Consider the following 24,614-nt stretch of genomic DNA (forward strand, 5'->3'; position numbering starts at 1 on the left):
GTGCAGCAGTGCCAGCTCTGCACCTTAGCTCCCTGATGGAGGAAATCAAAGCACCCCCCCCCTTCAAAGAGAAAGGGGCAGTGGGGATTTGAGCCCTCAGCTGGCAAGGTGGGTGGAGGGACCAAAACCACTTCTGCAGGGTGATGCTGGGAGAGCTGACGGTGTCCCTGGCTCCTGCCTGGGCCACCACCACCCCCGCGTGCCTTTCACTAACAAGCCTGACTGTTGGAAAAGGGGTATTTCCAGCAGAGATCACAGAACTTTCCTTGCTAAGTGCTACCAAGCTGGGGGTGCTGGGGGTCACCCAGTCATCCCAGTCACCCTGTGGAGAGGTCACTGCCAGCAGACTGGAAGTTTTATCCTGCTCATTCCTTACATAGTTTCCACTGCCATCACCTTAAAAATCTGTTCAGAAAGAAAATAAATATATGTTGTTGTCTTGGTGCAATTGCAGGAAAAACCAGAATGAAATGAATGAAACCAATAAATGAAATTATGTTTTTCAAAATTAAATATAAAATATATGAACAAATGCGTTCTCATATATGCTTGATACAGAAATTAATACAGGTCATTGCATTAAGCTGTGAGATGTAGGTCAGATCGGATAATCACAAAAAACCACCAAAAAGAAAAAAACAAAAATCCCTTCCTGGTTTAGATTTGTGAATTCAGGCAACATGTTCATTTTTAACTCATGGGTTAGTGTATCCAGAGCTGCTGAACGGTATGATTTCAGCTTCCACTTATGGAGCAGACGCTTGCTCATGTTTCCATGACTCTTTTGTTCCCTTTCTTGTTCCCTGCTTTCAGAGCTGGAAACCAAAGCACGACATTGCCCCAGGAAAATCTGTAGCTCACAGACATGTTACAGCATCTCTTCATGCATCTGCATCTCACAGGCATTGGCAGTGGTGTTGACCTAGTGGGAAAAACCAGACCACCCTCACAGTATTTCAGCTTTATCTGCAAACTGAAGGTTTTCAGCAGGCAGGCTGGGATTCTGCATTATTCCTACACAGCTAATAAATAAATCTCTTGTCATTGTCCAAGGGAAGTACAGTAACCTACAAGTCATGAACTGCTTTTACAAACCCTCATGCATAAAAACCCTAAGGAAGAAACCACAAAAATCGACTCAGATGCATCAACTGCTACTACTGCTTTATGATTTCCAACAAACTTTATTCAAAGCAAGGGAACAGAAAAGGAATGGCAAGCCACTCTGCTGGAGGTACATGCATAGCTTTGTGGCATAGAGGTTCACCTTTACTGTACATACCTTTAAATATAATAAACAGGCTACAATAACTTTATAAAAGAGCTTGTCATATGCAACTAGCCTTCAAAGGACCCTTGTTATTGGTTTTAAGACTTACACTCGGTTCCTGAAAAACAGTATAAATAATCTTTAAAAAACAAGCCCAACTTGTTTTTTGCAGAAAGATTGCAGCCCACCGGCCCATCTGCTGCAGCACCGGGTCCCAGAGCTGCCAGCACCCTCCTACCCTGGGGTGCCCGTACCCACCCCACTGAGGCTGCCCCCACCGCAGGGCTGGCTGCACACGCTGTGGTCCCGCACAGCCCCCTGGCTCAAGGCACAGTGACAGTGGCGGCTGCAACACGGCCAAGGCTGCGCAGCACGGCGGCGTCCAGATCTGCTAGGGAATGCTGCAGACAGACGGGATGCAACAGGCTGTATTAAAACCGTAGGAGTCAGAAGCGCTCGTTGGTTAAAAGCCCTTCCAGTAGAAAGGCCGGTCGATGCTACTAGGAAGGAGCATATTCCAGCCAGAATGCACCTTCCTTTCGCCCTGCCCACGAGCCAGCCGGCGGCACGGCCGAGCATGCTGCCAAGTGTAGGTCCAGGTGCCTGCATGCACAAGGGAAGGGCTTTCCGAGTGGCTACTGAAGAAATACAGACTGGGAGAAATCAAGATGGGAGCACTACCTCCCAGGGGCGGGGGTTGCTCTATTTTCTACCTACGAGAAGAAGGGGCTGGGGCAGCTGACAAACGCTTGCTTTTCCTCCTGAGTTTGAGGGGGACCCCCAGGCTGCCCCGTCAGGAGAGCGAGGTGATGTTGGACCGGCCACCTGGCGGGGCGATGATTTTCTGAGCCGTGCGTCTGGTAATGTGGTCATCTGCCTGTGACCCTAGGGAAGAGGAAAGGCATGGGCTGTGCTGCTGGCACCGCGTACAAGTCCCACTGCTTTAAATGCACAGATCATAAAACATTTCCTTTGTGGGAAATACTCCTACCGTTGTTATGTATCATTCTGGGCACTGTATTATCAGAGTACTGTTGGGAATGGCTTTATTTGCCTGACCACTTTTATTTTTATCGCTTCTTTCTGGAAACCGTTCTAAATGTCTTTCATGTAAATAAACAGTTTCTATATAATAAAATGCGGGACCTTGTACATTTATTAAACACTACGTCATCCATCTGATTTCAACCAGATAGAAAACAACATTATGACAGTTATTTTATGGCAGAGTATTGGCTTTCCAAGGTCCCTAAAGCTGCTGGGCAGATTGCTGCAGGATGCTGAGCTGAACGATGCTGAATTGCTGCTGCTTATGCAGAAAGACCAAATTAATTATCTTTCTGGTTCCTGAAAATTGAGTTAATTTGGCTAATCTCTACAAACCCAACCACTTCTAACCCCTGCCTGACTCACAGGGGATGCAGTTGAAGTCCTGACCCCTCAGGACCCTCTGACAGGCATGGCAGCATCCCCATTGACCCAGGCAGGGCTGCGGTGACACCCTCACCTTCAGCCTCATCCTCCTGCCCCCCCACCATCGCAGCCTCCACCCCTCGTGGAGCCTGTGCTCACAGGCACCCCGCAGCCACCCACCAAGCATTGTGATATACGTTCATCAGTGCATTTACACAGATACCGTAAAACATCCTAGAGATGTGTGCTGCACTGAGTCACTAGGCTGCGGCAACAGTAAGAACTGCTTTTTACTGAGCAAAAATTCAGTTCCTATTCCTCAGCTTTGCCCTGCCACTCGCACAAACCCAGGACTTTGTGCCACCCATGCAACTAGCCCCCCGCCACCTGCAGCCCCCCACCTTCCAGGGGACCCCCGCCCTACCAGACAAGCTGAATCCTGACTGATGGAGGTTGCGCACAGGAGGAGCCTGGGCTTTGCCTGCGCAGGGTGCGATCCTGGATGTTGCCGTGGGGGCCACGGCTCTGGCACTTGCGAGGACATCGTGGACCGGCCCGTCGTACAGCCCTCTGGGGACACCGTGGACTTCGGCCAGCTACGAGGTTGGGAGCAAGCAGAGGTGTCAGGCATGTCTTTAAGCGAAGGCGAACAAGAACCAGGCCCAACATATGGGTCCTGATTTCTTGTCCTTCCGTCTGTGCTTAACCCCTTGCTGAGGGTTTTTGCAGAGACTGCACTCCCCAACAGACCAGAGGTGGATTAGGTCCCTGAGCAAAAGCAATCCCATGAATGAGTTTGCCTGAGGCAGGAATGACCCAGCCTCTTTTCCCAAGCATATTTTTAAGATGCGCTACAGGAACCTTATTCCCTTCTACAGTATGTAAAAGCTTTGACTGGGCATGGCCAGCTCAGGGACTGGCTGGGCATCTGTCAGCGGGTGGTGAGCGACAATACTGGGCATCACTTGGGTTCTTCCTCTTTCCCTTTGGATTTTACTCCTCTCCCTTTCTCCCTCCTTTTCATTACAATTGTTACCGTGGTGGTTATTATTACTGGTTTTATTAAATTTTACTTTATTTCAATTAATGAATTGTTCTTATCTCAACCCTCGAGTTTTACCTTTTTCCCAATTCTCTTCCCCATCCACTGGGAGCGGTGTGGGGGCGAGCAAGTGGCTGCGTGTGCTTAGCTGCTGGCTGGGGTTAAACCATGACAGATGCCCCCTCAGGGAGCAGGGAGCAGGCAGCCCTGGCAGGACTGGCAGCCGGGCACTTCCCACCCTCAAAGCCAAGCAGAGGATGCTGCCCAGACCCCGCGGGCACAGGTCCTGTCCCCCTGAGAAAAGGGACTCTTGAGAGGTAGCCAGGGTGCCTGCCGTGCAAGGGGATGTGCTCCCCACAGCAATGTCCCACAGGCGGGAGCCCTAACCAGTGCCACCCGGTGTGACCATCACGTTCTCCTGCAGGGAGGATGAGCTCAGCCCCGGGTGCTTGTAGCTGCTGGGGGAGCCAAAGCGTTAGCAACATCGACATTGTTACCAGCATTTCATCACAGCTTTGCTTAAGGCTGTTTCTCCTCCCAGGTGAAGCTGTGACAGCTCTTTGACAACTACAGAGCCAGAAGGGGCTTGTTTTGAAGACAAAAACTGCTGGGTTTCAAATTAAAAAGGCATGAACTGATAGGTTATCAAGACGTATATAACGTTTTCTGTAGAAATTTTTCTCTGACATGACCTTTGTCTTCATCATGCTGCATATCTTGTGAAGAAAATACCCTTCTCAATGTTTTCCAGCAATCTCCTTGACTGCAGCTTTTATTAAGTTGAGGACGGGGAGCTGGCATGGGCAGGCTGCCGGGTTGTTTGCAAAGAGCCAAATGTGTCTGCCGGAACCTGTTAGCCGAAGCCCTCACGCCTGGGCTGGCACTGGATGGCACCCCGCTGGAGCAGGGACTTCAGTTCACTGCCATCGAGGTTTGTGTTCAGCAAACTCCAGCCTTTATGTTAAAAGACATATGGGCACAGGGTGTCCATTTCCACAACAGACAGAGATGCAGCTCCACTGCTAACAAGGAGCCCAGGGACCCTCTGCCCCAGCCGATGGGACCAGCCAGCCCATCCTGCCGCTTCTCTGCGTGTGCAGGGGCATACAGGATGTGCCAGGGAAATGGAGACCACCAGCAGTACTGTCAGAGCCAGCGCCGGGCAGGAGGTTAACCGACACTCTGCCAGCCAGGCTGGGGATGGCTGCCCACCGCTGGGCAGTGCCGCAGGGGAGACCTGGCCTCCCACAGGGACCTAGCAGGGCCCTACCCATCCCCCGCAGACCTGCCATGGTCCTATGCCCATCCCACAGGAACCTGCCAGGGTCCTGTCCCCATCCCACAGGGACCTGCCAGGGTCCCATCTCCATCCCACAGGGACCTGCCAGGGTCCTATCCCGCAGGAACCTGTCAGGGTCCCATCCCCATCCTGCAGGAACCTACCAGGGTCCCATCCCGCCCTGACTCCAGAAGGCACCCCAGGAGGCACACCCAGGCACCCTAGGAAACACCCCCAGGTACCCCCAGTCATCCTAGGAAGCAACCCCTGGCACCCCAAGGCAACCTCAGGCACCGTGAGCCACCCCCAGGCACCCAAGAGCCAGGCGTTCTGACCACAGCTGCCAGCATCACTCTGCAGGTAATCTGCGGTTAACGGTTTCTGCTCTACCGTCACCTACAATGCATAATGAAAATGCCTAAAATAATACATTGAAAAGAGGAGGAGGGCAGAGCTGTTAAGAAGCTTTTTATATATTTTCACGTCTTCCTATCTTCCTAAGAAGCTGTGCTAGCACACCGCAGGGGCTATCCCACTGTTCATCCAGTAACCACCCAACGTTACAGCCACTGCCCGCTTGTGGATGCAGAGCAGCCACCAGTCACGCAATGGTGGAAACTTTTCGAATACGGGTAGGAGAGGAATCCCTCCCCTCTACCTCAATACACACCACGCAAAACTGGATTTGCTGGAAGCCGTATTTTTGCTTTCTGACTTTATAGTAGGCAAATAATATTAATAATACTACCATTATTAGCTGTATTAGCTATTAGCTGCCAAGCCACACAGCAAAGCCCAGGACATTACAAATATCCAAGGCCTAGAAGGAAATAACATTCATAATATTCTTGTTTCTGTTGCCTATTCCATCAGCAGGCTTGCTGTAGCGACTGCAATACAACAACGCAAAGAGATTGCAAAGAAAACACAGGATTATAGCAAATAAAATTCTCCTTACCCTGTTTCTTGCCTTTATCCTTTTATAAACAAAATCAGGGAATGTCTTTCTAGGAATGAAGCGACCTGACCCCTGGGTGACACACAGGTTTCCATCTTCAAGAACTACTTTTCCCTGACTTATGACCACAGTAGGAACCCCATGGCACTCTGTGCCTTCAAATATGTTGTATTCCACGTTCTGGAAAAAACAAACCAAGATATTCAATACAGTTAATGAGAAGAGAAGGTGATAGTTTATCTACTATACACACACACATCCCCATTTTTGTACACTGTTCCTTACATGTTTCAAATAATATTTGAAACGTATTTATGTATTTCCTTCATATTTCAAACTAAACTTGAACTAAAGCAAATGGGGATGGAGAAACTAAATCCCCGAAGCACAGCACTGGCGCAGAAGACGGGCAGCACTCCCGCAGCAAACCAGCCTGTCACTGCAGCAAATAAGCCATTCTCACTAAGCCCCAGAAGAGCCCTGGTTTAGTTCTCCATCCCAAGTTCCTGTCATTTCTTCCAAGTCACTGCAAGTCTCCTACCAGAACAGGTCTGGGAAGTCAGGTCTGTTTCGTGGGAAATGCAAAACTGCCGCTTTCTTCAAACGCTCCTGTTACTATCACTAACAACCCCCCCAAATCCCAGAGTTTACAGTGAAAAAATGCGGCGTTATAAAAATGCAAAAATTAATTTTCTGGACCAAAAGAAAACCCATTTCTATTTTTTAAAGAGAACAATGGAATTTTTCAATCACAGTGATAATATTCTTTAATAAAAAACATTTTGGTGAAAAACCCACAAGTCATAATGTTTCTGCATTAACTTCAATCAGCTCTATCACCAACATTCCTCGCAACACCTCACCCTCCTCTCTCTTTTCACTGCAGCTTTCTGTCTGAGGGTCACAGTGGAAATTACCCTGGGGACATCCACAGCCTGGAAAACCCTGGCTGAAATGCCACCAAGATGCACCCGAATCTCTCCAGACTGAGTGACCCCTACGGACAGGCAGTGCTCATGGAGCCTGCGCAGGAACGGGTCTGGCTCTTTGGAAACGGTGCTGATGTATTAAACTATATTAGTAGTTTAATATGTAAAACAAGTTCAGCACCTACATTTTTATAGTCCACAGTAAATACATCCATCTTAAAATTTCTGTACTGGATGCAGACTGTCTCAGAGTCGTCGCTGCCACTCAGTTACAATACTATGCTTTGCAATCACCAAAGGATATTTTCATTTGCTTGTATTTTTAAAAGCAAATGCAAGGTCATTCATCACTTCATCCGCACAAACATCTCTCTTCCTGAATGATCTCATCTTTCCAACCTGAAAAATATATTGCTTTACTGGTCTCTTCTGACTCTAAAACCCAGCTCAAGAAAATAATTCTGTATTTACCGAATTGTGGGTTTTTGCTGAGATGATTTTAGTAGCCTTGGGGTTCCACAAAACCAAATCGGCGTCAGTGCCCACAGCAATGCGCCCCTTCCTGGGGTAGCAGTTGAAGATCTTGGCAGCGTTGGTACTGGTCACCGCTACAAACTCATTCTCGTCCATCTTCCCGGAGACCTGGGAGAGAGCCGTGCAGCGTGAGGATCCACACTGCGACCGGGCTGCAGTTACGGGGGCGCAGGGAGACCCGGCGGGGGGAGCTGAGCCTCATCCCTGTGGGCTCAGTACTACAATGACGGGTTTTACTTTGCCCAGACTGACATTTTAGGTCTCTGAAAAACAAGACCTTCACTGGTAGGCTCTAACTCCCCGTACATGCATCTCAAGTTCACTAAAGATGGTTAAGGGTATTTGAAGACTGGAAGTGAACCTCAATAGTGCTTTTTATCATTTTTATTTATTATCTTAAGATAAATTCTATTTCTTTTTGAACAAAGCCCACCTAAGGCAGATGCTGCAGGGTGGCTTGGTTCCCAAGCTCCTGGAAGTCCAGAGAGAGGTGTCTGCTCAGTGGGATGCAGGCTACAGCCTCCCAGGGATGCTCCTTGGGAGGGCAGGGTGCACTGGTGTGCAGGGACATGGGACTCGATCCCACTGGCCAGACGTCCGTGTGCCGCAGCTCTCCCCCTACAGCAGGGCTCACTGCCCGGCACACAGAGGGGCTGTGGACCCTGTCCCCACCTCTGAGGCTTGGGGTTACAGGCAGCTGGCAGGCATGGCCACCAAGGGGTAGATGTCCCACCCCCAATCACCTCCCCAGGCCTCCCACGAGCACCAGGGAAGAGGAACGCTGCGTCTTACCCTTAGGAAAACGTGTTGGAGACACTTTCTCTTGTGACTGTGAGTGAGAGTGGGGGGTGGATGATCCCCATACTGGAGCCTTTGAAGACACTTTGAAGGCATTCGAGTGCCACATTTCCTCTCATTAGCAAGCTCCTCTGAAGTAGCAGTCTAGCCAATGTCACACCTCCTGGCTCGTTTGAATTAACGAGGATGCCAACATCCCCCTAGCACTGCTCACGTGCACTTGCATCCATAGCCTTGCCAGAAATCAGCGTCTTTTTGGTACCTACCACACACTTTTCCCAAATTACTGACATCCGCTCTTCGATGCCGTTGGTTCCCTCGGGGATGAGGGTGAAGTTGTCCTTCCCCACTGCCTTCTGCGCGGTGGTGAAGGTGCAGTGAGCGCTGCCCGCAACCTGCAGGTCCCCGCTAGGCGAAGCAGAGCGGAGGAGGTCAGAGGAGGTACCCAACGGCGTGAACAGCCTCCTAGGCACTAACGCCACCTCCCCGGCCCCGCGACCCCACTGCCCTTGGCGGGCAAAAGCCACCCTCACCTGGAAGGCCACGAGTGGCACTAATGGCTGGCAGCCTTCGTGCTCGGTCTGTTTGGTACAGATGTATTTTGCCCACAAAAACAGTAAAGACAGGTGACATGATCCGTAAACGCCAATGTAAGTCAAGAGGCAATTTTTACAGGTCAGCAGAGGCATCTCACTCTATTTATATAGGAATTAAGCACTGGAATCATCTAAGAAATGTAAACAGCAGTCTCATAGGCATTATTTATATTCTCTCCTAAACTGGCCATTATTTTTACTAATTAAGACAATGTTTTAATCTTTCTACCATCCTTTTAAACCTCTGATTATTTTAGGAAATGGTTCTCCAAGCAAGGCTGCTTTTAGAGCAAGGTTCTTTTAAAGCAAGGATACGATTAAATAAAACAAGACCCTGGACAAACCCAAACGTTACGTACTACCATGTACTACAGGTGAAGGAACTGGATCCATGCTGGCAGGCAGGGCACAGCCGGGCAACAAGAGAACTGAGCATGATGGTTGGACTTGATCATCTGAAATCAACCTAAATGATGCTGTGATTGTACAGGCAGCTGGACGAGCCTGGGAGCACACCTCCAGACTTGGGTCAAAGCTGTGCTAAACTGAACTGTGCTTGTAATTTACTGCTTCTTCTAAGAACATACTAAATGCACTGAGGTATCTTTATGTACTATGTAAGATATACTAACATGACACACTTTTCTCTTGCTAACAACTGTTTATCCTTCCAGGAAAAAGATCATGTTTCAGGGAATTCTAAGAAATGTTTATTTCTTCTTTAAAATATATATTGTGTGCGATTTTTTTTTTTTACTACTATCTGGATCCATAAACATCTCTCGTCCCATTTCAAAAATTCCTCATGCATTACCTCTGGAGCTGATTTTTCTAACTCTACCCGCACCAAACTGTGTTTAATGCCAGAGGGAGCTCTACTGGCTGGTGCCACTCCGCAGGCTGTGCGGCTGTGAATGGAGAAGATTCCCGGGCTGAGCTGCAGGCACCTGGAGGCAAACCCTCCACTGTGAATGAATCACCACCTCTACAGATTGCCTTTCGCAAGGCGGCAGTGACAAACATGGATTTGCTGTGACACGTAAAACCCTGGCCCGTGGCAAAGCTCCAGCTGTGATTAACAGCTTGGCGGCTGTGTCCCTGGCTACAGCCCCAGCGCATGGGCATCTGTATTACCCTGCCTGTATTCCGGGTTCCCGGCGCCCACCTGGTCCCTGCACAGCACCAGGGATGCTCCTGCCAGTCCCCAGGGCTTTGCTGCGTAACTCAAGCCACTGAAACAACTCTGCACGAGGATGTGCCCTAAAAGCTTATGTTTCACACATTTTAAAATCTTGCAAATGCCCAATACTGCTTTCAATAAAATCCTTCCTTTTGCTTTAATGCTAAAGCAGTGCAGGAGGCTTTCCCTGGGACACAGTGAGACGGAGTGGCAGTGGCCACCATCCCTCCTGCGCTGGCTATCCTGCGGGATGCTGTGCCTTCCCTGAACCAGTTCTGAAGGAGGAACTGGGCAGCATGAGCCTGTTTTTAATAGGAAAAATCTGATAACTATTACGTGGTTTCATCACAGCAGAATTTAAACTCTTTTTGAAAGAGTCACCTGGCTCCTTGCTCAAAGATCACCCAAAGATTTATTCTTTTGACATGGAGAAGTGCAACAGCTGATAGACTATTTTTCCTACTCTGACAACAATAATCTAGCGGAAAGCTGAACTGTGTGCAAGCCTCTGCTGTGCTGCCCAGGTATGGGAGAGGAGGGGGCTGCCCCCAGGAACAGGGAGGCTGTTACCCACCGGCAGAAGGCGAGGGGGCCAAGCCAGGGCGGCCAGGGCTGCGATGTCCCAGCCAGCCCCCAGCTTGGCATGTGATGCTATTACTGCACGGGGCGTTATGACGAGTGCAGGTGGGACGCAATCAGGGATGCAGTCACGGCAGCTGCGCTCAGGCACCCCTGCTGACACAGAACTCACCAGGACAAGAGAGAGGTGAGATGATCCGGTGTGGTGGGGTCTGGGCTGATGGGAGGAGACGTGACGAAGGCTGCAGCTTTAGCCCAGTTTTTACTCCAGTAGTGCGAGCCATTGGTGCCCAGGCTGGCGGTAATGGGCTCTCCATACACAACCGTGCCTGCCAAACAATCCAATTAATGAGTTCCAAAGCGCCGCATGTCCTGCAGCCTCTTTTCACGCAGTGTGGACAAATACTGTGGCTAACGATACAAGTCTTCCCAGTATTTCAGTTTTCTAAATTCACGTTAATCCTTTAAATTATCTCAGATGACTGGGAAAGGCTGTCGAAATAAGTTTTGAATCCATCTGTTTTCTCCTTAGACCAAACATGCATTCGTACCTACAAACCATCACGCCCTCCTACAAACCAAACCAGGGTCTCTCTGGCAGAGTCTCCCAGCTGGGGCAGAGGTGGCTCTGGACCCCCCACCTGTCCTGGGGCACGGCCTTCCACCCCGTTCTCTTGGATTGCGTCCCACTTTACCCACTCTTTATGAAACACCCCAGTTTCAATCTGGAGCTGGCTTCAGATCTTTTTCATTTAGTTCACCACAAATGCTTGCAAATAAATTATTTCCCTTTTTTCAGCTGCGTCTACCGAGATTCAGGTGTCACAAGTTTCAAGCACATCTCCCCACATCTTTCCAGTTCAGAGCAATTAGCACTGACACACTCTACGAAGAAAAGCCAGCCCTAAGTTTTAGCGCCCTTAGAATGTGAGAAAATTTGGGCTATAATGAATTCTTAAACTTTGCAACTAAAATGACACTTCCCAGACATATTGAAATAGGCTCAGTTCGCACGCAGCTATGAAAATAGTGCTTTACCTTTTCTCTTTGCTTGGGCCAGGACATCTGCTGCACCTCCGCTCATTATTTTGGTGATGTACAAGGGGCAGTTGGCTTGTTTCGCAATGGTAATTGCACGGTACACCGCCTCCGCTTCCACCTGCGCACACACAAACAGAGGTGCGAAACGTTTCAGGCACCTCGGCTACAGCTACACCCTGCGCAGGGCTGCCCAAGGGCTGCACCTTACCTCCTCGGGGCGGCTGAGGACATGCCCTTCTGGCCCTGTAATCCCCAGTTCCAGCAGCCTCTTTTGCTCCTAGATGGATGAAGATGAACGGGAAAGCAGTCAGTGATACAAAACAGCCTGTCCAAAGCATCACAGGACACAAACTACTTGGTTCAGAAGTTCCTGAAGGCTGATGGAAACTCATGAATATGACAAGGGGATACCACTGACAACCTGTGATGCTCCACAAGCCACTGCAGCTACTTCCTAGGACACCCACCTTGTGCTGTGGAAACATTTCTGGAGTAAGAACTGTATGCCAGTAGCACCTTTGGAGCTTCCCCACTCCAAGCCCAGCTACAGTTCTGGAGGACAGAGGATTTTAACCCTATCGCTGCTTAATCGAAGGCTGTGCTAGATGTGATGCATGGCTCCAGGAAAGGAATGGATGTTTCCCCCGGACCTGAGGCTGCCTGAAGCTGCTCAGAGGAAGGAATGAAGGAGGATGGAGGAAGCAGAGACAGGTGCAAGGCACATGAGGCTGTCAGCAGGGAGCAGCAAGTGCCACCTCTCCAGAGCTTCACCTGGGAAGTCACATGCCCCATCCCTGGTGCACGTCACCCCGCCGCCACGGGATGTGGCTCAGACCAAAGGCTCACTCCCTCGCAGTTCTGGGGGGAGGCAGCAGCAGGAGGGCAGTTTTGCACAGCAGCATGCCCCAGCACAGGGGCTGAAGCCGTGCAGCCCCACCTGCCTGCACCCACATCCTCTCCTACCTGGCTCTGGCTCCCCCACACAGCCACACACTCGTCCCACTGCCACAGCCTTGCGTCACGAGGGGCAGGAATCAAGTCCCTGTGTGACCCGATGTTAGCTGGGAACCCATGGTGACAAGCTGGGATGAACATGGGGCTGCACCTATGTTATTCACAGGGTGCTTGAAAGCAGATGCCCAGCACACACCTCACCCCGTTTCCTTCTGTGATGTTCTGTATTACGCAGTGCACCCACACAGCTGGCGTTAGATGCAAGGACGTTATCCAACACTACAGACCAGTTCTCACAGGCTTTAAAGGATCCTGCTCTTAGAGGTTGTTTATTTCTCTGTATTCCCATTGCAGATATCCTCCGACTTTGTCCCCAGGGCTTGACTGTCATCATGCTGACATTTCGTGAAGAAATACTTTTGAAGATACTGAACTGCTCGGGATCACATTTTGTTTCACAAACAGCTGAAGAAAAGGTTTCTCAGACAAAATCCCAGGGAGGTGGGAATTAGCCTTTATCTTGTTTGTTCAAATAAGCCCGTTTCAAGGATTGGGATTCTGCTTTCATTTTAAAACCTTCACCCACATCAGACTGAACACTTGCGTGGCCATAAGCTAAGAGAACTGCAAGTCTACTCCTATCTTGTGTCATCCAATTGCAGTATGTATCTAAGATTTTATCTTCTAAAGGTAAAAAGGAAAAGTAATGAATGTGAGAAAAGTCTGTCATATTAAGGAAACTCCTGAGTGCCATTTGTGGGGATAAATATTTCCAAGTGTACCGCAACTTCAAGTTGCAAGTGATGCAAACCTCCTTCTTTTCTCAAATTCTCAAGACTTTTAAACAAGATCGATAACATGATAAGGTATCGCTGAAGGCAGTCACTCAGCCTTCAAGAAGACCCAAAACACACCGGTTGGGAATCAGTGAACAGTCCTTGTATAATTTCTGTGATGAAACCCAAGTGTGTGTGAGGATCTGGGGGGAGGATGCTGATTTTAGCAGGAGCCCCTGATCCTCCTGCATGTTCTCCTGCCTGCACACGCTGCCATCGCAGGGTCCCCTACTGGCCCTTTCCTTCCGAGGCATGGGTAACCGGGATGCTGGAGCAGTGTTTCTGCACTCCCCTGGCTGCATGAGGCTCGGTGCCCACACACATGGACCCACCACCAGGGCTGCTCTGCTCCAAGGCCACGAGCTCAGCTCAGTTCAGCTCTCGCCGGAGATCTTAGAGGGGAGCGACCGGGTTGAAACCCTGCTGACAGCAGGCACTGAAAAGTGCATGCTGGTCCTCTCCCCGAAGCAACCCGGTGTCACAACAGGCTGCTCCTCCCTCTCTCATCTGGACCAAGTTCTACTGAATTTGCAGTGCCAACTGAAGGCTAAAAGCATGCTGGCACAGCTCCACCTTCCACTAGACCCTACAGCCCATCTGTTCAAGTCAGCACTTTGCCGTAAACCCAAATACTCCGGTCAACCTTTAATTTAAATGAATATAAATACTGTACCTCATCGATGATATCTCCATTCTCAGCATGCACTTGGGCAATGGCCCCCAGGTCTCGAATAATGCAGAATATTTCATACATCTGCCAAGAGACAGTGGGTTGCCCAACATCAGATAAATCACCGCTTACGCTCGCAGTAGGGGTGATGACTGGTCCTGGACACTGGCTGGCTGTATTACCTGGGCATCAGTGCACTGAAGCTTGTCTTTGTAAGCCATAAAAACAAGGAAGGAGTTCACACCTTGAGAAAACAAAAAAGCACGCGAGTTTATTGCCCCAGCTGAGAACTTGGTGACCCGGCACAGGCTAAGCAGGGCGCGTTCAAACCAGGGGGGGCTGTGCCAGCAAGGGTTAGACTGGAAGCAATCAGGGTAAGGGCTGAAATGGGAAATTTCCCTGCAAGAACTGAACCCCAGGAGCCATGACAGATAATACACCCCCATGCACTTGAACCAAAAGAACACCCCGCAGGCTGTTCCTGATTGTCGGTACTCTCTGGAACTTGCTCCAAATGCACAGAACCTAAGGCATTGCCCCCAGGCTGAGCTTTCCCTCCAGTGGTGGTTTCAATTTATGGTTTATCCTCGACTTCTTTCTTATAACTGTCTGTAAATTAATGTATTAGTGCTAAGATTAAATTGCAGCAAAGATGAGATGCTCTCATATTAGAGCACTGTTACTTAGTGCGCTTCTGTTTGGCTAGTGAAATGGATGGGCAGTGCTTTGCTCACAGCTTTGTGTGCAATCCTCATTTCTGTCATTTCTAGCTAAAGTAAAGGATGGTTCATGAAGCACCGGGTCAAAGCCAGAGAATTGCTGCTGCATTTTATATGGACAGAGGCAACAACTAACCCCAAACTACAATCAAATTACAAATAAACTGTATTTCATGTGAATATACATATGAAAAACACCCGGTATAAACCTGAAATAGCTACATTACTTCAGCCGCTCCACATTTTAATAGGAAATTCACTGCAATTTCTGTGTTAATTGACCAATTAAGCCCTTGCTTGCAAGACTGCAAATTACAATGAAGTCACTTAGCTCTACATTAGCATATCTGAAAGCAAAAAGTATTTTTTCCAAACACAGAAATAAGTATTAATGAAATGCATGAATTCCTGCTGCACTGCCTGCTTTCCAGTAAGCTGTGTCCAGTGGATGCTTCAGGATGTGCAGGAATTACAGGCACAAATGAAATCTCTATGGAAAGCCTAAAGCTTAGTTTTATTCTATAAGCCCCATCTTGAATGTTTTTATATACTTCAGATATACTTTATATTTCATACACTTTTTATGTAGATCAGGCAGCCTGAGCCAGGGTGCCCGGTGCCATTTAGTTTCCAAAATCGATTCTCATGACTGGGCTGTAAATCGCCCAGAGGTGAGAGCATACGACTCAGATATTATGGCATGAATCTGGTGTCTGTGCCCCCGCCCGCACCCTTCTCCGAGATGGCGGAGGACAGGAAGCCCACCCTGGACAGGGGAGGAGCACGGTCACCCCCCCGTACCCCGTTTATCGCAGGGTAAGCGGCGCACAGCAGCAACCACCACAGCCCACCCTGTGGCAACCTGCCTATGTGCCAGTGGTTACGATGGGGGTGGGGGGTTTGTGGGGTTATTGCCAGCATACTACTCTTTCTGTCCTTACCCTTGTCCTTCACCAGGGCTTCCAGTTCCTCCTTCAGGCTTTCGTGCCAGCGAGGGATGTCGATGTGCAGCGAGTAGTCGCAGCAGGCCAGGCTATCGGCGCTCGCACGGCACCGCTCGTAGGCAGCCAGGAGGCTGGTCCCCGGCTCCGCACAGACATGGTCAACTGAGGAGACACTGCACAGCGTTAGCACGTGGGCCAGGGAAAGGGCCACTGAAACACATGGGGGGTGCAGCAGCCACCAATATTCTTGTGCGAGACTTTACTGCTGTGAAAATGAGACATCCTAATATTCATTTTTTATAGCATTCATTAAAGATGAACATTAATAAATTTCCCAGATAAAGTGAAGCAAGCAGAACCAACTCCAAGTTACAGCTACTATTACACCTGTTTTTCACACAGCCTACCTAGCACATCTGAGAGAAGCCGGTGACCAAAGCATGTCCTTGCACACTTTTGCACAATTCCCCTGGGCATTTTCCACGTGCAGTCACCCACAGCCCATCAGTCATGGCCCTTCTCTTATCTGTGCTCCTACCCCCTGCAGTACTGGCTATGAGATCAGTCTGGAGCTATGCCACACTTGCTGAGACTCGTCCTTCAGCCACACACTACAGTGGGCCTTGGGACCAGAACAGGAACAAAACAGGAATTAAAGTTCTCTTACATTAACACAAAAACAGAACCCATGCTCACAGAGCTGAAAAACTCTTATTAAAACACACTTGCAAAGCTATTAAAAGCATATTAAAAGGTGTTTAAAGTTTTCTTCTATTTTATTGTCTTATGAGGTGAAGCAGGAGCAGCTATATATTTTTAATATACACGTGTAGCAATGGCAGGAGGTTCCGAAAGGTACATAATTAGTTTTGTAACGCTTAAGAGTTCTGCACCAAAAATGAACCTTTCTCTGCTATGAGGGTAAATCACAGAATAGTTTGGGTTGAAAGGGACCTTAGAGACCACCCAGTCCCACCCCGTGCCCTGGGCAGGGCCCCCTCCCCCCAGCCCAGGCTGCTCCCAGCCCCATCCAGCCTGGCCTTGAGCACTGCCAGGGATGGGGCACCCACAGCTGCTCTGGGCAGCCTGGGCCAGCGCCTCGCCGCCCTCACGGGGAACAATTTCTTCCTAACATTTAGTTTAAATCTACCTCCTTTCAGTTTAAAGCCATTCACCCTTGTCCTATCACTGCAATGACAAAAGGCACGATGTACTTTGCTAAACAATGTTCTACTTAGAAGTCCGTTCAAATGCTGCTCCGTCTTACTGATCATTGTGGTGCCTCCTGCCAGGGCTGCTTTCGTGCCTTGGTAGAAGTCATCAGCAGAAGTCATCCCCCTGATAGGCATCTGCAGTCTGGTATGGACATCTATCCCCCCTGGCATCACAATCTGGCTGTAGGCATCAATTGTCTTTACCCCACCAGGAACAACCAGGTTTTCTCCAATTTGTCTGAAAAAGACATTAAGATCTCCTGTTCATTGGCAACAACTTTTAAGTGAAGATGCAAAAAACAACTTCTTCCCAGTACTGCTCTCGGGCGTTCACCCACGGGCAAGCACATGTGCACTGCCCAGGCCTCCTCGCACACTGGGAGAAGCAGCTGCACGCTGGGAGCCCCTTGAGCTCCGTCAGGTCTGGGACCGGAGCCAGGGTCTGCTGGAGAGCCCCACGGGTCCCACCCTGCCAACTCAGCAGCACCCATCCCATCCCATCCCATCCCATCCCATCCCATCCCATCCCATCCCATCCCATCCCATCCCATCCCATCCCATCCCATCCCATCCCCACTGGCTCCGGCTCTCGTTAGCAGCATGGGACCCATCAGGCTGTCACCTGAGGGACCCCACTCAGAGCAGAGGAGCTGCTGAGGTCTCTGTGCTGGGCTCCGCACCCGACTTCTCATGTGCCTTTGCAGCGCTTAACCTGGCTCCTCACTTGATCCCTGCACACCTTACGACAGAGCACAAACTGCCAGCACTGCGTGTGTCTTTCCAGCTGCAAAACTACATCAATGTAGCTCTTTCTTGATGCTATTCCACACAGCTATCCTTGTTTATCAAAAAGGGAACGTATTTCCAAGAGAAAAATGACAGAAAGGAACGTTGTTCCAATTCCAGGCACTGTATCATGGCTGGAAATTACATTACCAAATATAAATTTTTAACTTACTTTATCAAACCGTCTTCCACATAAATGTCTGCATAAAATGACTGATCATCGTTGACAATTTTTCCTCCTTTGATTAGAAGCTGGTCACTCTAGCAGAAAAAAAACCACACTTTTTTTAAGACTTCTTTATTTAGATGCTACTTCACTCATTCTGAGCTTTCATTAAGTCTAGGACTTAGTATCTTGCCCTTCAATCACACCAGTTTAGTGACTATCCAAACTACTCTACACCAAAGCCCAGCTGCATTTCGCAAAGGGAACGGTACAAAACTGTCAGCTGAGAGGAGCACAGATCTGCTACGAAGCACGGCACAAGCCGGGGGTCCCGAGGCAGCTCAGGCGAGCCCGCAGCTTGAGGTACCAGAAAAGCCCATGTCAGGGGGCTGAGGCACGCACCTCTGAGTGGAGCTGGCTGAAGGGAGTGTGCTCCAGCCCTTGCTCTACTGGCCTGCCTTGCTGGGAGTACCCCCCCCGCCCCGAGGGCCCACCACGGGCTCCTTCAGAGCAGGGTCAGAGACCGATTGATCGAGGCTCTCAGCAGTTTTCAAAGGTTTGCAAGGCAACATCCTGCAGCTCAGCCATGTACCTGCCTCCTCCATCAGCTCCTGCTACCAAGACTTCTAAGTGCATCTTATTAACCTGGTAATTTATTGACATTCATTAGTTTTCACAGCCTCATCGGAGGCAGATCATGCCTCAAGGACCTTCCTCATTTCAAAGCAAGACACTGGTACAGTTGTCAGAGTTGCAGGATCTTTAAACAGAAAAACTAGAAAGCACTGGCATTTAAGTAAATGTGGAACTGCAGCCTAAATTAAGAGGATCCTTTTCCTGCTCTCTGGTGTTGCTAGAAAAATTATTACCAAGGCTAAAATGGACAACACAAAGAGCATGACCTCAGCGCAACAACAACTGAGCGATGTAAAAGCACGTGACAATACAGCCCGGGAGACGACTTACAATACAGCAATGCGTGCTGATGCAAAACAGCCTGCAAAACGTTTTGGAGTCTTGTTTTAAAGAGCATCGCTGGCATATGAAAGAACTGTATTGTGTTTTCAAATATCGAGGCTTTTACTCCTTCCTTATTGTCTTCCCTTGTCCCATAAAATCGATCAAAAGAAGCCTCTGTGCTGGCTGCCCCACGGGAGAGCCCTACGGCCCCTTTGCAGGGCCCATCCTCATCCTCACCCTTACCCCATCCCTATTCTCACCCCACACCCATCCTCACCCCTTCCTCACCCCAGCCCAGCCCACCCCCACCCCCGCCACCCCACCTCCAGCCCCGCCCGCCCAGAGACCCGCTCCCGCAGCACGGGAACGCCGCTCGTCCTGGCTCACGCACCCACGGGATGCTTTCACGGGAACTGGGCCCCGAGCCAGCAACACGGGGAGGGGAAGCATCGCTGTCTAGAGATTTTTTCTTGCTCCCGCTGCGGAGCCCTGGCACCGGGCGACAGGACTCCCCCCGCAGCAGCCCGGCCGAAAGCGGCAGCCCGGGCAGGCGAGCGGCCCCGCCGGCAGGACGCCACCGGCCCCGCCGGGGGAGCGAACAAGGCCGGCAGATGCTCCCCAACCCCCGCCAAGCCCGTTCCCCGGAAAAAGCCTTTTCCAAACACGTTCCCAAGCCCCAACGGCCGGAGGGAAGTTAGGGAAGCGCGGGGCAGCCCCGCTGCCGCGGTGAGGGTCGCGCCTGCCTTTGTCCCCGGCGGGGCGGCCCGGCAGCGGCAGACAAAGCGCCGGGGCCGCCGGGCTCGGGCCAGTCCGCGGCCAACAAAGGGAACGGCGGGGTCCGGGGGGCTGCACCGCCTGCGTCCCGCTGCTCGGGGGGGCGGGGGGCGGCTGCGCTGGCAGCGGGGGCCGTCGGGCTCCCGACCCCCCGGTACCGGGAAGCGCCCCGGTAGCGCTCCCAGGGGTGTCCGGCGCCTCGGGCGGCCCCGCTCCACCGCCGCCGGCTGGGAGCGACCCGCCAGCCCCGGCCCCGCCGGACCGGGCTCGCTGTACCCGGGGGTGCCGCCCGCCCCCGCCCCTGCGGCGCACAGGGGAGCCCCTCACCGTGATGCGGGGGATGCTTTTCTTGCCCTGGTGCGACATCTTCCCGCCGCGCTCCGCCGGTGTGTGTGTGTGCGTGCGTGTCCCCGCGTGTGTCCCCGCGTGTGTGCGTGTGTCCGTGCCCATGTGTGCACGTCCCTGCGTGCGTGCGCGCGCCCCCCGCCCGCCGCCGGCCCGGAGCCGCGCTGCCGGCCCCGCAGACAAAGCGGGCCCGGCCGGCTGCGGAGCGGAGCGAAGTTGCCCGGGTCGGTCCCGCAGCCCCGGCCGCCCCACGGACCCGGCGGCGGGACGGGGCGCGCAGCCCCTGTCCGGTCCCGCTGCCGCCGAGAAAGGCCGGGGGCCGGGGGTCGTGGGTCGTGGCGCCCGGTGAAAGTTGCGTCCCCCCGAAGGAGAAACGGCCGCTCACCGCCCCTCCCCCACCGTCCCCTGACAGCAGCCGGTCCTGGCCCCCGGTGCTCTCACCGGGCCGGCGGGGTTGGGACCGGGACGGGATGGGAACGGATGGGACGGGGCCCCCCGCTCGCCCTCCCGGCGGGGTCTCGGCCCCGACGGCTCCCCACCCCGCGGCGGAGAAGGGGCGGGGGCCGCTGCCGCCCCACGGAGGGGCTCCCTGCCTGCCCCGGGGCCGCTTCGGCGCGAGCTGGGGGGGAAAGCGGCCCGGCCCCGGCCCGTGCCCTGCGCAGCCCTCCCTTACCTGCGGGCAGCCGTCGGGCAGCTCTGCGGGGGGGGCGGCCCCGCAGCCGGGGCCCGGGGTGGGAGCGCGGCGGGGCTCGCCGGGGGCGGTCCCGGGGCCGTGGGCGCCGAGCGAGGCGAAGTCCAGCGTCTTGTTGTCGAAGGCGTCCGCCACGCTGCAGAACATGCCGCCCCGCTTCTGCCGCGGCCGCGGGCTGCCGGCGCCCAGCCCCGCGAAGCAGGCGGGCAGCGCCGCCGCCTCCTGCCGCCGCCCCGACATGGGCCTGGGCCGCCCCCGCTGCCCGCCGCGCTGCCGCGGCCGCCTGGCCCGGGCGACGAGCAGAGCGCGTTAAAAGCAGCGCAGGGACCAGCCGCCGCCCCCCGCCCGCCCCGCCCGGCGGCCGCGACCATCCACCCGTGACACGGCCGCGACCGTGCACCCGTGGCAGGGCCACACCGATGGCTGGCAGCCTTCCCGGGGCGGGGTTGGGGGTGGGGGGCAGCCCCCAGCCATGGGGGAGCCGCTCCCGGTTCGGGAACGGCAGAGGCAGCACCTGGCAGGGGGTCACAGGCTCCCGCTGCCGCCGGCACAGCTTCGGCCACTGGTCCCGACCAGGTGGGCATGATCCCACCCGCAATCCAGCGATGCGGAAACGAGCAAATTTCCCATTCAGCTCAGTAGGAGGTAAGTTGTGTTGCTGCAAGAATATTTTTTTAAGTTCATGATTTAATCAATCTTTCAGGTAGAACTAAAAAAATGGTTAAAAACCTACTGCACGGTATTAAAAAAAAAAAGAGCCAAGTTTCTGGACTAATCAAAGCCCTATGTTTTGCAACCGGGGAAAAGAACCAAAGCCATCGATCTGATTTGAAGGTTTAAAACAGATCTTTTTATTAAAAGTTTACAATAATTTATGTATTTTACAAATGAATAGAAAGTCTCTTGATATATATCATATGAATCACAATACAAAAATATGTGTAAAATTCTGGAATTGATCAATCCAGCCCTATTTTAGGCCTGTCAATTACTGTTTCAGCACTGAACCAAACATGATGTTTTTAGGATGTGGTGGCTGGGATTGTATTAGAGAACATGGGTCACGGCACACTGGCCATGGGGGAAAAATAACCAAACCCCCAAACATTTTCTCTGGTTCTCATTTTGCATAAGTTTACAGTAGTTCCTTTGTATAAAATGTACAATATGTAAGTACAGGGTTTCATACACATATTCACAATATGATTTCCTGAGTCTAAACTAAATTCGTTCCCGTGCTAATGCACGCTGCCCATCGCGAGGTGGTGGCGGTGGCATTGGGGACGCAAAGGGAGCTGGCACCGGCCCCCCCAGGAACTGTCGGGCATGTTTATCACTTCACAGTCCAGCGTTTTGTTCGCAAGCCGCATAAGGCACTCAAGGATACACCGAAGGCTACGGATACTACTAGAGCAGAGTACTTCACAGGTCAGCCACAGTCCTCCGCCAGCGTGACAAGGAGCATGGGCCTGTGATGCCCCACGTGGGGCTGGTGACCGCGCAAGCTGCGGTTCCGATGGATTTCGGATTAGATGCGCCTCGGCACAGGTGGCAGCCGGCCCGTGCCAGGCCTGGGCACCCAGGCAGGCAGTGTGCGAGCCACTCCGGTGCTCCTGCAGAGACTGCCTGCCGCAGCTAACGTATACATCAGCGATGCACCTGGTGAGATGCTCAGTTTATCTGGCCCTCTTCTCTTGCTGTTATTTGAAGGACATCTGGGGGATTTATAAAAGGTGCTTATGGATGAGAAACTGGAGTGGTTGGCAGCCCCTGCCTTGCGGCCGCTTGCCTCAGAAGCCTGCTCGCCAGCCAGAGAACAGCTGAGGATCCCTCCCCGGGCTGCAAACTCCACCTTTCTGCTGCTGTTCTGCACCAAGACTGAGGGTCTGCAGGAAAAAGCCCTGGATTAGGGTAATGCACCCCCCTGCCATGGTCCTGTGGCTCTGAGACCATGTTTTTAAAAGATGCGCAAGACCCGTAGGCGAGACGACAGCAAACGAGATCTCTGACAGAGCTCATCTCAGGGATGGAGAGGGTGGCGCGTCTCAGGAGTGGCTCCATGCCACGGTCAAGGACTCACTGCACAAAGTCATCGTACAAAACCCCAGTGGGATCAAATGCAGAGTGACTGAAAATTGAGTGAAAACCCTTATGCTAAAATTAAGGAACACATCTATGTAAATTTCCTGTCTGCATTTATAAGAAAGGAACAGTTTTGAAAACATTACTTGAACCATTTTTTTCTTTCCTATGTACATATCTTTTTACATATAAATATTAACATATATATAAGCATAATCCTTTATTTACACATATACCTGTCCTGTACAGTTGGCTTTTTAATTAAAAAAAAAAAAAAGCATGATGAAGAAAGTCTAAGTAATGGGAAAATGGACCTGAAATTCTAGACACATGTGCATGACATGCAAAAGCACAGCCTGAGTAAGCAGCGATGAAATGGAGCCAGGCCACTGCCCAACGCATGGGCTGCCCCTGTTGCCAGCCCCGGCAGCGCACCCTGAGCAGCTGCCGTGCCCCCGCAACCCTGGGCAGCAGCGCTGCACCCCCCCGCCTGCCAGGGAAGGTGCCCTGCGAGGGGCCGGCACGTCACCTCCCTGCGGAGCTCCGCAGTGCCTTGGGCTGCGGGCAGGTGCCTCAACCACTGCTTGCAGCTCTTCGAAGTACAAAAAACATTCTAAGACATTAAGGAGAACTCAGAGTGGACACATGTTTGAAGCATGAAATGCAGAAGTAAAAATGGGGCTTATCAATGTAACCACAGCACTGGTATTTGTATCTGGTAGAACTGGAATTTGTTAAATTGCTTTTGTAATATACACTGACATCAAAATCCACAACCTTTGACTTAAAATGTCGTATTACTTCAGTACAAATATAACACTTTTCTGAACAATTCATTTTCTTACATTTTTGTAGTTTAGCTCCCTTTGCTGTTTACACTGTCTGGTTTAAAACAGGTGATTGATGTACAAGTATCCGGAGAGTTTCTAGAATTTCGGTATCAAGGTATTTTCTTCATAGCTTTATAAACTCAACACAAGTTTTGGAAGCGGTGCAGGTACCTACAGAATAAAATAAATATAAGGATCAATCACAGCTGGGTTCTCTTTCCAACACACGATTTTTAGTCTCAAGCACTGCAACATTTCCATTTCACGGGCTTTGCTACGTTGGGTTAAGTAGCTCTCAGTGAAGTTTGCAGTTGGAGCAGGCTTATCCAATTGCTGGTTTTTCTCAGGAAAAAAAAAAAAGATAATTTATTAAATGTTAAACATACTGTTTTCTATAGGCTGTATCACAGATTGTGTTATTCATTTTTCTTAAGCAATACTCCCCTAGTAGTTTTCAGGTAACACTCAGAACATGATGATGATGATGATGATGATGATGATGAATGATGAATTTAAAGTTTGCCCTGTCTAGCTTCACACAGATTCTGAGGTTGTCTTTCCTGAACACCACCTCCCCCTGCATCCACATCCCTCCTCTTTGGAGCGTCCTGTGGGAGCAAGTGAATTCCCGGGACGTGTGAAGTGCTGTGGATCGGGATGCTGAAAAAGAGCAAGAGTGTGAGCAGTGACCGGCAGCGTGCTGAGACACTGCCACTTCTGCATTAAAGTCAGTAAATAGCAATCAGAGCAATGAGATGATTTGTTTGATAATTATCATTTACAAGGAGTGGTACAGATTATTCTCCTATCAGAAATCAAAGGAAAGAAAGGCTTAAGACAAGTCTAGCTGATTTTCTGAGCTGGCAGCGTGCTGGGAAAGAGCTGGTGAAGGCTGCCTAAGCTGGGGGCAGGACATGCCCTCCAAGCAGAAACGAATCCCCGCCACCCCCACCCCCCCGGCACCCCCCTCCCCTGCTTTCCAAACCCGGGACTCAGTGGCCATCCTGTATGGGTACACATCTTT

At 51.3% G+C, this 24,614-nt stretch overlaps 2 protein-coding genes across 16 annotated transcripts in view; both read right to left on the minus strand.

The window, feature by feature from the left end:
- Positions 1 to 1,169: 1,169 nt before the first annotated feature.
- On the minus strand, positions 1,170 to 20,956 carry DPYSL4 (dihydropyrimidinase like 4). Of its 4 annotated transcripts, none has more exons than XM_037400666.1 (14): positions 20,661 to 20,956; positions 17,915 to 18,003; positions 17,010 to 17,194; positions 15,740 to 15,904; positions 14,262 to 14,323; positions 14,083 to 14,163; positions 11,828 to 11,896; positions 11,617 to 11,737; positions 10,751 to 10,907; positions 8,490 to 8,631; positions 7,363 to 7,533; positions 5,963 to 6,142; positions 3,145 to 3,279; positions 1,170 to 2,155 (listed from the first exon to the last, which is right to left on the minus strand). In XM_037400666.1, the coding sequence occupies exons 1-14, from the start codon at positions 20,916 to 20,918 to the stop codon at positions 1,973 to 1,975; spliced, it is 1,998 nt and encodes a 665-aa protein (XP_037256563.1). In that variant the 5' UTR covers positions 20,919 to 20,956; the 3' UTR covers positions 1,170 to 1,972. The 4 variants fall into 4 exon arrangements, with proteins under 4 accessions (XP_037256563.1, XP_037256564.1, XP_037256566.1 ...); XM_037400667.1 differs by having other exon boundaries at positions 3,108 to 3,279; XM_037400669.1 differs by lacking the exon at positions 20,661 to 20,956 and adding an exon at positions 19,970 to 20,081.
- Positions 20,957 to 21,518: 562 nt separating this feature from the next.
- JAKMIP3 (Janus kinase and microtubule interacting protein 3) overlaps positions 21,519 to 24,614 on the minus strand; it is an 89,658-nt gene continuing 86,562 nt past the window's right edge. For 10 of the 12 annotated variants that reach the window (XM_037400659.1, XM_037400658.1, XM_037400650.1 and 7 more), the window contains one exon: positions 21,519 to 23,761. The gene's annotated coding sequence lies outside the window, so the exon portion shown is untranslated. Of the gene's footprint in view, positions 23,933 to 24,614 lie in introns of all 12 variants that reach the window. The other 2 variants (XM_037400651.1, XM_037400652.1) reach the window with 2 other exon arrangements.

Source organism: Falco rusticolus, chromosome 9, assembly GCF_015220075.1.
Source record: "Falco rusticolus isolate bFalRus1 chromosome 9, bFalRus1.pri, whole genome shotgun sequence".
NCBI classification, from domain to species: domain Eukaryota; kingdom Metazoa; phylum Chordata; class Aves; order Falconiformes; family Falconidae; genus Falco; species Falco rusticolus.

Coding starts and splice junctions, on each gene's coding strand:
- DPYSL4 (XM_037400666.1), bottom strand. CDS start 20,918: ATGTCGGGGCGGCGGCAGGAGGCGGCGGCGCTGCCCGCCTGCTTCGCG. Junction 17,195..17,914: donor GTGGAAGACGGTTTGATAAA/GTAAGTTAAAAA, acceptor TGTCTTTTTCAG/ACAAATTGGAGAAAACCTGG. Junction 2,156..3,144: donor GCAAAGCCCAGGCTCCTCCT/GTGCGCAACCTC, acceptor CCTCTTCCCTAG/GGTCACAGGCAGATGACCAC.